Source organism: Vigna umbellata, chromosome 1 (genome assembly GCF_029865625.1).
Source record: "Vigna umbellata cultivar VRB3 chromosome 1, Vumbellata_1.0, whole genome shotgun sequence".
Taxonomy (NCBI): domain Eukaryota; kingdom Viridiplantae; phylum Streptophyta; class Magnoliopsida; order Fabales; family Fabaceae; genus Vigna; species Vigna umbellata.
Window position 1 is genome coordinate 78,601,166 of NC_142165.1, and position 15,926 is coordinate 78,617,091.

The window sequence follows — 15,926 nt, forward strand, 5'->3', positions numbered from 1 at the left end:
ATGTAACTAAATGAAAGACAAAATTTAATTAAAACTTAATTTTCTTCTAAATATTTGAAGAGATAAGTTGATCACTCTCTCTTTATTTTAGCACGTGTAAAATTCGTCAAACTATACAATTAAAGAAAAAATTATAAATGTTTACTTAGTTCTGTTCAATATTTAATGATTTTTATTCTTATGATAGTTTTCATCCAATGGATCACATAATATCACATTCAAAACAACTATTATGTCTTTTACACTAAAATAACAAAAGAAAAAATAAGTTCACATATAACTTTTATACAAAATAGTTAACTTAAGGTGTAATTCTTAACATTTAGAGTTATAAATTCGAACATTTTTTTCATCTCCTATGCATTAATTGGTTTGATGCTTCAACAACTTTTATATCATTGTCAATTGCCTAAAGTCTAAGTTGTTTTGGTGTATGTTTTGGCAGGAAAACAAGCTATTTAACATATCTCTTCATTGTTATTGTCCATCACACTAGTATAATCTAATTCGTAATCAATGTAATGATTAGGCAGATCATGCAGTTGTGAAGAAGAAAAAAAATATCACTCGGCATCTCATCTTTGCTTTCTCACTTGCAACAAGGCTTATAAATTGCAGTTGCCCATCTAGAGTAGATTATTTGTCCAATTATGCATGAAACTTTGGTCAATATATAATATTCTATAAAAGTAGAATGAATGTACTTTGATAGTACATATGTGGTTTCACGTGTTATCATTGTTGATCTTTAAATTATTGTTGACATCGAATTTCAGTGCCAACCAACACCATATAAAAGAGTTTTAATTGGGTAGATTATTTTATAATTTCTAAACACTTAAAAGTTTAAACTTATTAGTACACGTTAGGATCTCGAATATAAATTATAATTACTATGACTAGTGACACATGTAAAGTAATGCTATTTATTTTGGTAAATATATAATTGGTGTCAACATCAAATAATTGATTAATTTTCTATTATTAATTGTTGTGATTCAAAGACATTCAAAAGAACACACGAAAACAATTTTTTTTACATTTTTACATTATTTTTACATTTTTACATTTTCACATTTTTATTATTTTTACACTTTAATACTTATTCGAACCAAGTTGGGTTGAGAAAATTTCAATTTTTTGGATGTGAGTTGAAATGAGTTTAACAAATTTAATCCACTGGTTAATCAATTTGAAGCTAGATTAAGGGTGGACTGATTCGTAACCCACCAACAACATCACTTTTTATTAATAATTTTACCACTTTTTATAAGTTTTTTACTAAAATTGTTTACTACCTCTAACTATATAGGTTCATATGATATTTTTAAAGACTAGTTTAATAATATTTGAATAATTTAAATATTTAATTTATTTGTTTCTCAATTTATATGAGTTGATACTTTAATTATCAACTATTATATATTTTTACATATATCTTTACAATAATATTTGAAAAATTAAATAAACATTTTGATTCCACAAAAAATTCCATTTTTATTATACTAAAATAAATAAGTAAAATAAATAGTGTAAACAAAATATTCATTCAAACCAATAATGGTGAGTTCGAGACTATCAGGACCCTTAAATTCAGCAGCAAAGTGGAATCCAGATGGGTGCATCGAATTTGACCGAGTGGATTTTGACGGTAGGATATAATTAGTTTTTTCAAAAACCTCGAGTCATTCCTGCATGCACTTTCTTCTCTAAATGTTTCTGAATTTCAATTTTCTCCTCCTTCTCTCTAAACTTCTTCTTCTATTTGCAAATTCTTATCTTTTCTTCTTCCGATCATCAATCAGGCAACACTTGAGTCTTCCTAGTGTCAAGGACTTCATTTTTGCACTGATCAAGTTGTTGGTATGAGCTGATAAGTTCATTCTCTTCTTAGAATGGATGTTTTCTGTCACATGCAAGGTAGTCTACTGGTTGCATGTGTTCTTCAAACTTCTTTTCCCCTTTCTAACTCCATTTTGGCCATTGGGTGGTCTTTCCTCACCAATCGGGGAAATATAGGTGTTCTTGGGATTTTCTGGGAGGAAGCAAAGTCTGGAAAAGAATAATTATTGTTCGGTCTGGTCAAGAGGTAAGGGAAGCTAGCTAATTTAATTACTTAGTTTTGATGTATGAAACTGTTATTTGATGATCATGCATGTATGCGAAATTGAATTATTTGATGTTCGGTGATTTTGGGTGTGGACTGTTATATGCAATATTCTAGGTTTGGATGAAATTTGTGAAGTGGTTGAGAAGTTCTGCAAGTTTTGTAGAAAATCGATCGGTATAGAACGCTCGGTCTGGTCATATATTTGGGCTTAGCGGTATTAGACTTCGTAGTGATAATTTGGTTATGTGTTGTTCGGTTTAATAGTAAGTGTTCGGTCTAAGTATAATTCTTTTTTATGTTTCCTAAACAGTTTAGTTAATATATTCTATAAGACGTAAAGTCGTAGATGTTATCGTTATTTTTCATTTAAAATAAGTGTGGCGTAATTGTGTGTGTGTGTGTGTAAATATATATATATATATATATATATATATATATATATATATATATATATATATATATATATATATATATATATATTCCTTCATGTTTATTTAAGTTTAGCGTTCGGTCTAATAGCGCTCGTTCTTGATAAGTGTTTGGTTTTGAACCAGCATTCGTTCAATATAGTTTTCGATTTTATACTATTATTTATTATAGTGCTAGCGCTCGGTCTTGTACTAGCCGTTAGGCTAGTGCTAGCACTCGGTCTTGTACTAGCTGTTAGGCTAGTGCTAGCGCTCGGTCTTGTACTAGTCGTTAGGCTAGTGCTAGCGCTCGGTCTTGTACTAGCCGTTAGGCTAGTGATAGCGCTCGGTCTTGTACTAGCCATTATGCTAGTGATAACGCTCGGTCATGTACTGTCTTGGTAGTGCTTGTCTGTACTAGCGCTCGGTCTCGGTAGTGCTCAGTCTTGTACTAGCGTTCGTTCTTGGTAAGTGCTTGGTCTTGGACCAGCGCTCGTTCGATATAGTGCTCGGTTTTGTACTAGTATTTATGATAGTGTTAGTGATCGATATTATTGAGTTGTGTGGTCTCTTATGAGCGCTCGTTCTTATACTACTACTCAATATCGTACTTGTACTAAGTTAATAGTGTTTGGTCTAAGGTAATATTGTTCGTTCTAAATCATAAGTGCTTGATATAAGTCCAAGTGTTCGACTCCTGCTTGAGTCTTATTCTCTAAATGAGCGTTTGGTCATGTTCTCATATTGGGAGTGCTCTCTCGTTCGGTCTTGTTCATAGGTTATGTTGATCTTTCACGTTCGGTCGTGTTTAAAGGTGGGGTTATTGTTTTACTGTTACGTGTGATATTTATTTAAAGATGTGATGGATGAGAAAGTATGATGTGAAAATTATATTATGGATCTAAAAGAGAATTCCAAGGAGGAATGTCTCAGTGATTGCTTGTATTGTGGTAAAAGTATGAATAGGGAAAGCTTAGTATTGACGTTCATCCTGAAATTCTAATGATCACTAAGTCTCAAGTAGAGAATGGTGATGCATGTGGTGAGAATAACAAGAGACCCTAGTGTGGGCGATATGTATTACCTTGACCTAAGGAGAGGTATAATGGGTTAACCTCGTGTGGCAAGCTCAAGGGTTTTTTCCATGCTGCGGTAATACTGATGGTTTTCCAGATTACCACCCACGAGTGCACGAACGACCATAGCTCATATTCATACTAGTCCGGACAATCAGTGTAAAGTGGTCGGTTATAACATGTTTTATGATTTCTGTATATGTATAATTGTATTATGTGGGTATCTGAATTGTATGTTGACATAGTCAATTAAATCACACTAGTTTACCCTTATTTTCCTGTCTTGTCATGTTGTTCATTCGGTTGTTTTGTCCTTGTAATGATCACCCTGTGGGTGTGAGCAGAGTGTGCAGAAGGTATTCTAGAGTAGGCGTTGGTAGAAGAGGTTGATTTCTATTAGAGTAAGATTGTTCGGTCTTGTACCTATTTCTTTAATAGTTTAAGATCGTTCGATCTAATACGATGCTTGTATGAACGTTCGGTTTGCACTGGTAATAGTAGCAGATAGGTTTCTTCAAAGTTTTAAATTTATGGTTATTTTAGTTTAATTGTAAGTTAAATTTTATTCCTGTAACGGTTCTATTTTATCACAAATGTAAGGACCCTTAACTATAATTTAAAGCTATATTTTTGGGATGTTACATAGACAAATTACAAAAACTTTTATCTCACCAAATTAAATTTATCATTATTTTAGTTCAATCAATGGTGAGTCAACATGTGTGTTAGCTCATTTTATCGTCCGTAATACTCTATTCTACTTGTTTCTTCCATGCCATCCATACATTTCATTTCCAAGATTTTTATTCGGACTATTACTTTTAGTATTAAATATTGATCCATTTGTATGTCTTTTCAAAGTTTAATCCTTTTGTACATTTCTACCTTTCACAACGTACTTTCAACGACCCATTTCCTTGGGCCCGTTAACCATATATCTTTTCCAAATCTTGCAACTACCAATAATGATATTTGGACTAACCTTTTTTTCAATGTATTCAGTTCTCATTGAATACAATAATGTTCTTTAACAGATTTTTCTCACTGCTGTTAATCTTCATTTTCATTTAACCAAGAGGACTACATTTCTTCAGAGATTATTGATAATAAATAAAATAAAAAAATTTAAAATAACAAGAACTCTAATAGAAATATATATAGTTTGTATTAAAATTTGTTCGGATTTTGTCTAGTAATGTCTCAAGTGGAAGGTGTCATGATGAAATACTAGATTTCCGATCTTATATTGATCTCAGTTATGACTTGATGACAATGATAAAGTAGAAATACTAACGTCACACTTGACGATTACATCTTCCACCTTAGAGATTTTTCCATGTGAAGGATTCTCCAATTGGAAAAGACAAACAAAAATCCAACATAGTTTCAATATCCATCAAACGCTTATAAAGTGACTAACAAAAATTATTTTGACGTATCTAAGGAGAAAATATTCCTCACAATCCACCACCGATTCAACACCATACTAGAAGTGAAAAATAAAACAAATAACAAAGCTAAAAAAATAATAAATAAAACCTTGAAAGTAAATGTTATTGGAATGCTTCATCACAATAATCAGTTCGCTATCACTTCTCCAATAAAATGATTATTTCGTAACCTTGAAAAGCTTAATTATTTCTTTTGTCTCTATTTTAGTTAAAAAGTTAAAAAATAAGCCTTCATTTTTTTTTGTTTCAATCAAGTTTTAATTATTGAAATTTTAATTCAATTAGACATTTTTTGTTAGTATTTTACAAATGTCACGTATTAATTTGTTGTTGTGTTTTTTAATTTTTTAATTTTTTTGGAAAATTTTTACTTGTCCACATATAAAGTATCGTGATGTAACATATGACACTATTTGTGTCATGTGATATAATAGTGTTATCTGATATAATATTGTCTTATGTAAATATATTGTCTTTTATGTGAATATATTGTCTTGTATTGATTTAATATATATATATATATATATATATATATATATATATATATATATATATATATATATATATATATATATATATATATGTGTGTGTGTGTGTGCGCGCGGCGCAATGCATGTGTGGAGAACAGTGTTTGATTTAATTCAATTTCAATTTTTTTAAATGAAATAATGTTTTTTTTTCAAATTAGAACCAAATTTATTTTTGTATAAATATTATATTGATGTTTATATTAAAATTTACTCTTTTTTATTAAATATTTTTAAAATTATATTTAAATCAACTATAATATTATTAGATTTCATTTAAATTAATTACTATTAATCTCACGAAAAACACATAAATAATATAAGAGTTTTAAACACTTAGTTTTTTTAAATGAACCTTAAATTTATTTAATAATACAACAATATTTATTCATAAATAAAAAAGTATTGTTGGACTTAAAATATAATAAAATATAGAATAAATTATTATTATTATTGTTACAACAATGAAGTAATTTAATATGTAATTACTTTAATTATTTTAGTTTAATATGTTAAAATGTCAATTTCAATAAATATATTAGTATAACATGCTGATAATAAATTTTTATTTGAATTTGGAAAAAAACTACATTGTCTCATTTTTAAAAAAGTTGAGATTAAATTAAATAAATAAATTTATAGAGATTTCATATTGAGTATAAAAGAATGACATTTAACATTAATAGATTACATACTATTATGTCATCATTTTATATTAATAGTGTCACATGTCCTTACATTTAACACATGAACCGAAAAACATGTGTACAAAAATTAAAAAAATAAACAAAAAAATTAAGAAGTGACGTATAACATTAACTTATTTTGTTAGGTAATAGTGAAAAGAGTGTAATTGATTTAATTTTTTAAAATTTGAAACTTATTAAAACAAAAATAAAAGTAAAAACATACTTATAACTTTTTAACTAAAATAGAAAAGAAAGAAGTAATTAAGCCTACTTTTAAATAATTACTTACCAATCCTTTTAGTTACAGACATATTATATTCATATGATAATAATTATAAATATAAATAAAATGTAAAAGAAAATAGTTCTATAATATATGAAAGTAGTAAGAAATATGAGTAATACAGACTGAGATTACTTAACATATATTATGAAAGTAAAATGATTAAATTTTTGTATTTAAAAAAGAAAAAATAGTGTCATAAATTTAAAACGAATGTAAAACATATGTATATGTTGTTTCTAAAAAAAACATATAATAGGCCCGCTTGAATGACTGGTTGTTCTTCCAAGTCCAATATTCTCCATATAACCTCACCAGCAGCCGACTTCACAAATCTCCTCCACACAACTTATCTCCGTTTTCAATATTGTCCGTTTTCGTGGAAGAATGAGAACAGTAGAAAAGACGAAAACAAATATATTGAATCAGCCCACCAATAATAGTTCACTCAGCTCTCTATATCTATCTGCAATTCTACTTCACCACGTCTCATATCAAGTTTTCGAATACTTAATCCACCAAATAACTTCTACTTCGCTTGCTTCATTATCTCCTTCATATTGTAGTTTTCCGATTCAGTAAAACCCACTCACACACCTTAATCAGTTTCTTCTCGTTACAGCTTCATGGAGACGCCAAAACTCACTCACGTGGTTCTCGTTTCAAGTCCAGGTCTGGGCCATCTCATCCCTGTCATTGAGCTGGCCAAGCGCTTTGTCCTTCTCCACAACTTCAAAGTCACAGTTATCGCCGTCACTTCCCAAACTTCACCAGCCGAAACGCAGATCCTCAACTCACTCCTCACACCATCTCTCTGCCACCTCATTGATATTCCTTCACCAGACATCAATGCCCTCGTTGCCCCAAACGATGCCGTGGTCACTCGCCTCTGCGTCGTGATGAGCGAAGCCAAACTCGCCATCCGGTCAATTCTTTCCGAAATTAACCCTCGCCCTTCCGCAGTCATCGTTGATGTTTTCAGCACCGAGACCATACCCATAGCAAGAGAACTCGATATTCACGGCTACGTCTACATTGCTTCACACGCTTGGATGCTCGCGTTGGTTCTCTATTCGCCGGTTCTGGATGAACTGGTAGAGGGACAATACGTGGACCAAACGGAACCGATCAAAATTCCGGGCTGCAAACCGGTTCGACCGGAGAACGTGTTCGACCCCATGCTGGACCGGAACGACAGACAGTATACAGAATATCTGAAAATAGGAAACGGGGTCCTGCAAAGCGACGGCGTTTTGGTGAACACGTGGGAGGAGCTTCAACGTGAAGAGCTTGAAGCGCTGAGGGAGGGAGGTTCGTTAAGTGAAGCGCTAAATATGAAGATTCCCGTGTACGCTGTGGGACCTGTCGTGAGAGAGCCCGAGTTAGTAACCAATTCTTCAACTGAGTCGCTGGTGACGTGGCTCGACCAACAACCGACTCAGTCGGTGGTTTACGTGTCGTTTGGCAGCGGAGGAACATTGTCGTCTGAGCAAATGAAGGAGCTGGCTTGGGGGTTGGAACTGAGTGAACAGAGATTTCTTTGGGTGGTGCGCCCGTCCATTGAAGGAATTGCTGACGCGGCGTTTTTCACCACTGGGAGTAGCGGGATTGATGAGGTGGCTAAGTATTTGCCGGAAGGGTTTGTTTCGAGGACTCGCGAGGTGGGCCTGCTGGTTCCCGAGTGGGCCCAACAAGTGACTATACTAGGTCATCGTTCTATTGGTGGTTTTCTTTCACACTGTGGGTGGGGCTCCACGCTGGAAAGTGTAACAAACGGTGTTCCGTTGATCGCGTGGCCGTTGTACGCCGAGCAAAGGATGAATGCGGCGCTGTTGGCGGAGGAGCTGGGCGTGGCGGTTGGGCCCAGGGAGTTGCCGACGAAGAAGGTGGTGCGTAGGGAGGAGATAGCAGAAATGGTGAGGGAGGTTATTGAGGGAGTAGAAAGTGTGAAGGGCAATCGCGTGAGAGAGAGAGTGAAAGAGGTGCAGCAAAGTGCAATGAAGGCTTTGTCGAAGGGTGGGTCGTCCCTAGTTGCACTGTCTCAACTCGCGAATAGAATTTCAGGTTGAAGAGATGTTTATGGGGCTATTCTCTTAATAAAAGTAGTAATTATTACAAGTTGTGTACTCCGTTGTAATAGTTGAAAATATGATAATTAATGGCTTCTGTTTGTGTGTGAGAAGAAGTGGTGTTAATTAGTCAATATTATGACTACATAATCTGTTTTGATGAAGTCCTTTTTACTCCCTTGTCTTGCTTACATGGCTCGATTGGAATGCCGTGCAAAGAACGTAAGAGATTGTTATAGTTGAAGGAAGCGATATTTTGTGTGACTCTACTCTAGTCGAAGTGTGATCGAAGGTTCCTGATTATGGGTTATGGTTTATAGCCAATCTCAGTATATCTCTTCTTCTTTTCAACCTCATATTACTATTTGTATAAAAATTATTTTACTAGAGTGTGTTAATCATCAATTAAATTTGCTTATTTATTTATTTTTTAATTGAATTTTAAAATTAAACTGACCTTTTTTTAGTTGTTGTTTTCCTTTTCTATAATTACGGGGATAAACTATAATTGCACTTTTTGTTATTTAAATACTATGTAATTAAACTTATTGTTACTGTGAATTTTCTCTTTTCGTAATTATATAATGCTTTATATTTTCGTGTTATACCAAATGATAATGTAATATATGCGGATAAAAAAAGATGACTGTTGTTTTTAAGATTATAGTTTATAAAATATATCTGTACAATGCACAGGAATCTGAGACGGGACATTGAGTTGAAAAACCATTAGGAAAAACAGAAAGAAAATCATCCACTTCTGGAAGTGCCTTTGTATTTTACTTCTCAGCTCTTAAAATAATATCTTTCATGCGTATGCAGCCAAAGCCTATGTAGCTGTTTTTCCGGTATAGGATATTGTTCATGTGTGTATACACTAAAGAGTTGCACCCTATGAAGCTCTTATAGTAGGATATTGTCATTGGTAATGTCTACAATCTAAATAGGTGAAAATGCCTTTTTAGTTTTCCTTCAAATACTATGAAAGCTACGGAAGAAATGTAATGTACCCGTATTACTCCTTATTATAACACACACACACACATATATATATATATATATATATATATATATATATTATATTTATATATATATATATATATATATATATATATATAATATTATGTTACTTGTTCTTTCATGAGTACATATCATCGGACAAAGTGACTAGATTTAAACATATTGAAAAATTCTAGTGTGTACCACATGAGGATTAGAACGTTAGAAAATATCTACTTATAAAAGATTTTTTACGCTTAAGTCAATATTTAGATATTTTGAATAAGAGAGAATGAGTATGAGTGAATATGTATTTCTTAATAAAATATGATGTGTATTTATAGGGTTTCTAGACCTTGTAACTTATATGATATAAAACTAATAATATCAAGAGAATATCAAGTAATATCAAAAAATAATGACTTACATATATATGATAATTAGAAAAATAATGGTGATAATGTGAAACCTTACATGATTTACCAAATATTATATAAATATAGGGTATTAGGTAATATTACAATGTAATCAAACTACCGAGATTTGACCACATATACTATTAATATAGGAATATTTACATCAACAAATATATCTCAAAATATTTTCTAACCATTTTATGTCAACAAAGCTGAATGGGCCTTATCGGGCCATATGACTTAGCATAATTGTTGGGCTAGGTATATAAATAAGTCCCCTAGTCTCGAGAGTTTGATTATCATATGAGAGGTGTTGTTTGCAATTTTGATTAACCCTCTAATTAAGTTGTGGTTGACTTTTAGGGTTTGTAGGTGGACATGTCGTTTGGTCGAGCTCTTTGAGGTCGTCTTTCGACCATGTAGGTGGGTGGGTGGGCTCTAATGACGCCTTATCTTAGTAGTCTCTACTGTATGAGTATTGTCGACTTAGGCCTACTTTGCTTGGTGTTCCAACATAGGAAGTTTCACTTCGTGTTGTCGATTTAGGTAGACTCTAGTGTTAGCCTAGGCATGCATGTCTTAATGTTGTCGACTTAGGCGTGCTGAATATTTTTTTTTTAGATCTGACTATTTTTTACTATTTATTTCTATTTAAGGTCAGACATACATTTAGAAGACATAAATTTATGTGTTGAAATAACATACCTAAATTTAAGTCTGGAGCCAAAAAAAATACGAGGACTAAATGTATAATAAAGACTTTATTTTATTAATGGAATATCTTAAAAAAAGTTAGAAAAACTAGATGTAATTCTAGAATTTTGAATAAACTAGCATAAATTTATTATATTCTTTCACTCTATTGTTGGTTAGAAGAAAAATTCTTATATTATATAGATATGTCAAAACGAGTTTTAACCCGTGAACTAACTTATCTCATCACGGATTCGAGTCAAGTTGGTTGGAAAAATATAAATTTTCTTTTAATGTGGGTTAAAGTGAATCCGGCTTATTTAATACACTAGTTAAACATGTTGAAATCCTGTTGAGAGTGGATTGACTCATATATCCACCAACAACAATATTTTATTAGTATTTTTAGCACTTTTATAAATTTTTATTAAAATTATTTACCACCTTTAATTGTATAGGTTGACTGTTTGATATTTTTAAGTACTACGATATAGTTTAACCATACAAGAATAGTTTAGATATTTAATTTATTTGTTTTTCAAATTATATGAAATATTTCATATAATATAATTTTATTGTCAACTATTATATATCCTATAATAATATTTGGAGAATTAGGTAAACATTTTAATTCCACTATAATAATAAAAAAATAATTGAGTTAATTCTTTTTTATTATACTAAAATAAATAAATAAAATAAATTACAAAAATAAAATATTCATAAAGAAATCAAACCACTTATCACAACAACTGTATTACAAAATTTCTAATAAAATTTCTAAGACACACTTAAAAATTTCTATGCTAAGACACACTTAAAAAAAATATCACTCAGCATATAATGTTTTCTTTCTCACTTGCAACTTAAAAGGCTTATAAATTGCAGTTTTCCGTATATGGAAGGAGATTATTTGTCCAATTATGAATGAAACTTTGGTCAATATTCTATAAAAGTAATATGAATTTATTTTGATCGTGCATGCGGTTTCACGTGTTATCATTGTTAATTTGGAAATTATTGTTGATATTGAATTTTAGTGCCAACCAACGCCATATAAAAGAGTTTTAATAGGGTAGCTTTTTTTATAATTTCTAAGCACTTAAAAGTTTAAACTTATTAGTACACGTTAGGATCTCGAATATAAATTATAATAAGGTTTAATCATTCACTAAGTCCCTTTTTTCGCGTGGAATCTCAATTTAGTTCCTTTGTTTTTGAAAATCTCAATTGGATTCCAATTTTATGAAAATTGCAACAATTGGATCCTTTCCGTTAAATTGTCTCCAACGGCATTATTGTGTGTTTGACGTGGCACGCTGTAGTCAGTTTCTTAACTGACGTGGCTGACTGAAGTAGGGCAGCTGAAGCACGTGGATAATTCAATTTTTTAAGTAAAAAGAAAATGAAAGTTTTAAAGCAAAATTGGGATTGTGAGAATGTTATTTTATCGAATTAGGGATTGAGATTCTTCTGAGTTTTTTTAGGGTTCGTCCAAAGTTCAATCTAGTTCAGAATTGGGGTATCATTTTGGGGATTTAGGGTTCAATCCAAGTTGACCTTGATAGAGTGTGCAGTTGTCGTCGTCATCAGAGTTGTGGGACCTTCTTCAGTTGCAATCTCGAGTGGCCAGGTGAATAAAAGTTTGGTTTTGTATTGAATTTTTTTATTGCGATGTTGGGTGGTGGTTCCCGTGGTTGTATTGTGTTCCATTTTTGATTGCAATGTTGTGGTCCCCGTCGCCGGATTGTGTTCCATTTTTTATTGGGAAAATACACCATTATACCACCCAAAATCAGTTTTCAAAGAATCAAAAGGCTGGACAACAACTAAAATGACTCAAGAATATGTAACTCTACTAAAGTGAGGTTTATTGGAGTTAATTGGGAGTTAGGAAAGATGTAATCGGAGAGCCCTTTAACACACTTTAAGACTATCAATTACAACCATTAACGTGAGGTTTATTGGAGTTAATTGGGAGTTAGGAAAGATGTAATCTGAAGTTAGTTGCGTAGGGTGACTTTGTGAGTGACCTTGTGTAGTTGGTTAGGTGTTTGTGAGGTTTAGAGTTAATTTCACTTAAGGGAGTAAGTCTAAGAGAGAGAGAGAGAGGGGGTACTCATAGAAGCGTGAGAGAAAGTTGGAGAGGCACATTTGAGAGCAACCAAGTTGGCGAGAAAAAGAAGAAAACACTCTAGCTCTTGGATTTTTTTAACGTGACTTGAAGGAAGCTTAGAGATGGCTTGTTCTCTAGTGAGGAAAGAAGCCTAAGAGCCCTTTGGAAGCTCACTTGGAATAGAGGTAAGGGGTTTAACTTGGGATATAACATGGTGTATGATGGGTACAAGGTAACATGATAATGTTGATGCATGCTTTCTTTCTTTTGTGTTGAGATTAAAGTTAACATGTTGTTGCATGCTTTCTTTCTTTTGTGTTGAGATTAAAAACAATATGTTGATGCATGCACTCTTCTTTTGGGTTTAAGTTTCATGGGTTGTTGCATGGAGAATGGGTATTCACATGTTTATTTTCGTTTTGCTATTATATGGGGTATATAATGGACTATACATGATTATATCTTATGAAAAAGTGTTGTTGTGCGAATGGGTATACATGTTGGGTGAATTGGGATGTTGTTGTGTATGAAAAAGTATCATGGGTACACTTAAAATCATGTTTCTATGGTGTGTATCTTGTTTAATTTTACCTTGCATGAATTATATATATTGAGGGGCACTTATGTACACTCTTTGATCAAGAGTGTGGGTAAGAGGGTATTGAGAATTCTCTTTCATTGTTGGAAGAGAAAAGAGTGAGTCATGAGATTGAGAAGAGAGAAAGTGAGGTTTTGGTGAGTTGGGAACAAGGGTTGATGAACAACAATGAAGGGAGGAGAAACTTGGTGTCATGGGTGAAAGAAGAACATGAAAGCGGCAAAGAAAAAGGAAGGGGCTGCAAGAGGAGCATCAACCGCGAAGAGAGAAGCTTGAGTGGTCGTTGGAAGCAAAGAAGAATGAGTTAAATGGAGTTGTTGGAGTGTGCATATTTTACGTCAATGTTATGGAAAGAAGAAAAAAAATATAGAAGAGAGGATGGATAGGTGTTGACGTGAAACAGTGAGGGGTCATGTGGTTGATAGTTGTGTGCAAAGGGGAAATAAAAGAAAAAAAAGAAAAGAAAGAGAAGAGAGAAAGGAGAGAAGTGACGTGAAAAGGAGGGGGAGGAGGAGAGATGAATTGGGTTGAAAAGTCAAAGAAGAAAAAGAAAGAAGGGATGAAGGTGTGAGTGCATGGGAGTTACGTAAATTGTGTAGAGCTTTGAGTGGGGAAAAACTCAAAATGAAATAAGGAGTGAAAGGAGGTGGGGCCGGGAGCTTTAACGAGGTAGAGAGAAGAGAAAAATGTAGTGTGTTTGGGTGAAGGAGTTGTGTTTACGTAAATGGTGTGCAAGAGAGAGAAGAAGGAATTGAAAAGTGAAATGTGAGAAAAAAAGTGGTCTAGAAAGGAGGTGTGGGGTCCATGGCAATTGTAAGAAATGGTGAGAGAAGAGTGGTGGTGGTTAATTAAATAGGAAAAGTTAAAAGTGGAAAAAGAAGAAGAGAATGTTACGTAAAAAGCAAAAAGTGAGAGAGTAAAACAGAGTTTTGTGAGAAATGAGTAATTCAAGTGGGGTCCACTTGGTGAGAGAAAAATGAATTTTGTTTTAAAGTTAAAAAGATTAGTGGGGTTCACTTGGGTTAGTAAATCTAAGAGAGAGTGTATTTAAGAGAAAGAGGGGTACATTAAATAAAGGTGTTGCTTTGTGAATATATTAGAAACGAGGGTGCGTCAATAAAGAAATATTTATATTGGAGAGTCGTGGAAATTAATTTATTTATTTAGTTGTGAAATTTAATTTAATTAATTATTTGTGAAAATTAATTAAATTATTGTGAACTTTTTGGTAGTTATTGGTCAATGATTGATTGTATACGTGTTATTGTGAAATATGTATAATTGTGATGGTGTGGTTGTGAGAGCAAGCGTTTTGTTATTTCCTTAGAATTTTGTCAAGCGGTTGATTTCGTATTGGTATAGGATAAAGTGTTTGGTCTCTACGGAGATAGAGATTCGAGTGTCACCCTCCCTCGTGCGCGAGGACTTGAGAGGGTTGGATGTCTCGCCCAATGACTTCGGCTCGTGTGAGTGTAGTGCTCGGTGGGTGCGCCTAACCGAAGTTTTTACTCGTAATTCCTTGAGGAGTTGGGGAGATAGGTCTGAAGTTGCGATGGAAGACGACTCGAATCGCCCTGTTTTGGTAAACATGTTTGAATCGCTCTGTTTTGGTAAACAAGTTTGTACGACAAAATTCAAGGAAACAACATAAGCTTGTTTGTATGCTCTGAGTTATGTGTTGAATACTGTGATGTATTGTAAGGTAACGACTATGATAGTCTAGGTGGTGATAGTCTGTGTTATGAGTTGAGCATTGAGACGTAATGTGATGTCAGAGTTATGAGTTGAGTATTGAGAGATAATGGGATGTAACGACTGTTATAGTCTGTGTTTTGAGGATATGATTACTGAATTGTATGCTATGTTATATTCTTAGTTACTCACCCTTTCCTTTTGTGGTTGTGGTTCCACCTACGATGATCGTACTTGTAGGGGAGTAGATGGCGGTGCAAATAAGGCAAGGCAGGAGTAACGCGACAAGAGAACGAGAAATTTTACTGAGGGGATTTATTTATGTTTTAAAGACGTTTTATGTTTTCGAATAACAAATTTGAATATTTATAAGGTTTGAATTTTAGTTGTAATATGTTCGGACGTTTAATGTTTTATTTGCTTCCGTAGTTTTATACAAACGTTTATAAGCGATGGTATTAAAAAAAAATTGGCGAAAATTTCAGATTTTATTATTTACAAGTGGCATTCCATCAAGGGTGTTACAAAGCCCGCAAGAAGAAGCTCCAAAACAGATGCACAACGAAATTACATTTGGTGTAGTGAAATGGATGCATAGAAGGTGTTGGATGAAGGTGTGGTGTGTGTATGATGCCTCCAAGCTCAGAAGGCCTTTCTACTAAGGAAGGAAGCTAGAGGAGAGTGAGAGAATTCAGAATTCTCAGGTGACTAAAGAGTATAAGAGGTTGGAACAAATTCTACAACATTTCATTACACTCCAAAGTGAAAATTACAAAGGAGAGGCCCTCTTATTTATAGGT

The 15,926-nt window shown here is 33.0% G+C and overlaps 1 protein-coding gene across 1 annotated transcript; it reads left to right on the forward strand.

Moving 5' to 3' along the window:
• The first annotated feature begins 6,939 nt into the window (after positions 1-6,939).
• Positions 6,940-9,038, forward strand: LOC148206501 (anthocyanidin 3-O-glucosyltransferase 5-like). The gene has a single exon (XM_088104329.1). The coding sequence runs from the start codon at positions 7,170-7,172 to the stop codon at positions 8,610-8,612; it is 1,443 nt and encodes a 480-aa protein (XP_087960455.1). The 5' UTR covers positions 6,940-7,169; the 3' UTR covers positions 8,613-9,038.
• The last annotated feature ends 6,888 nt before the right edge of the window (positions 9,039-15,926 follow it).

What these genes read in the sequence shown, in the direction of transcription:
- LOC148206501 (XM_088104329.1), top strand. Translation starts at nt 7,170, where the DNA reads ATGGAGACGCCAAAACTCACTCACGTGGTTCTCGTTTCAAGTCCAGGT.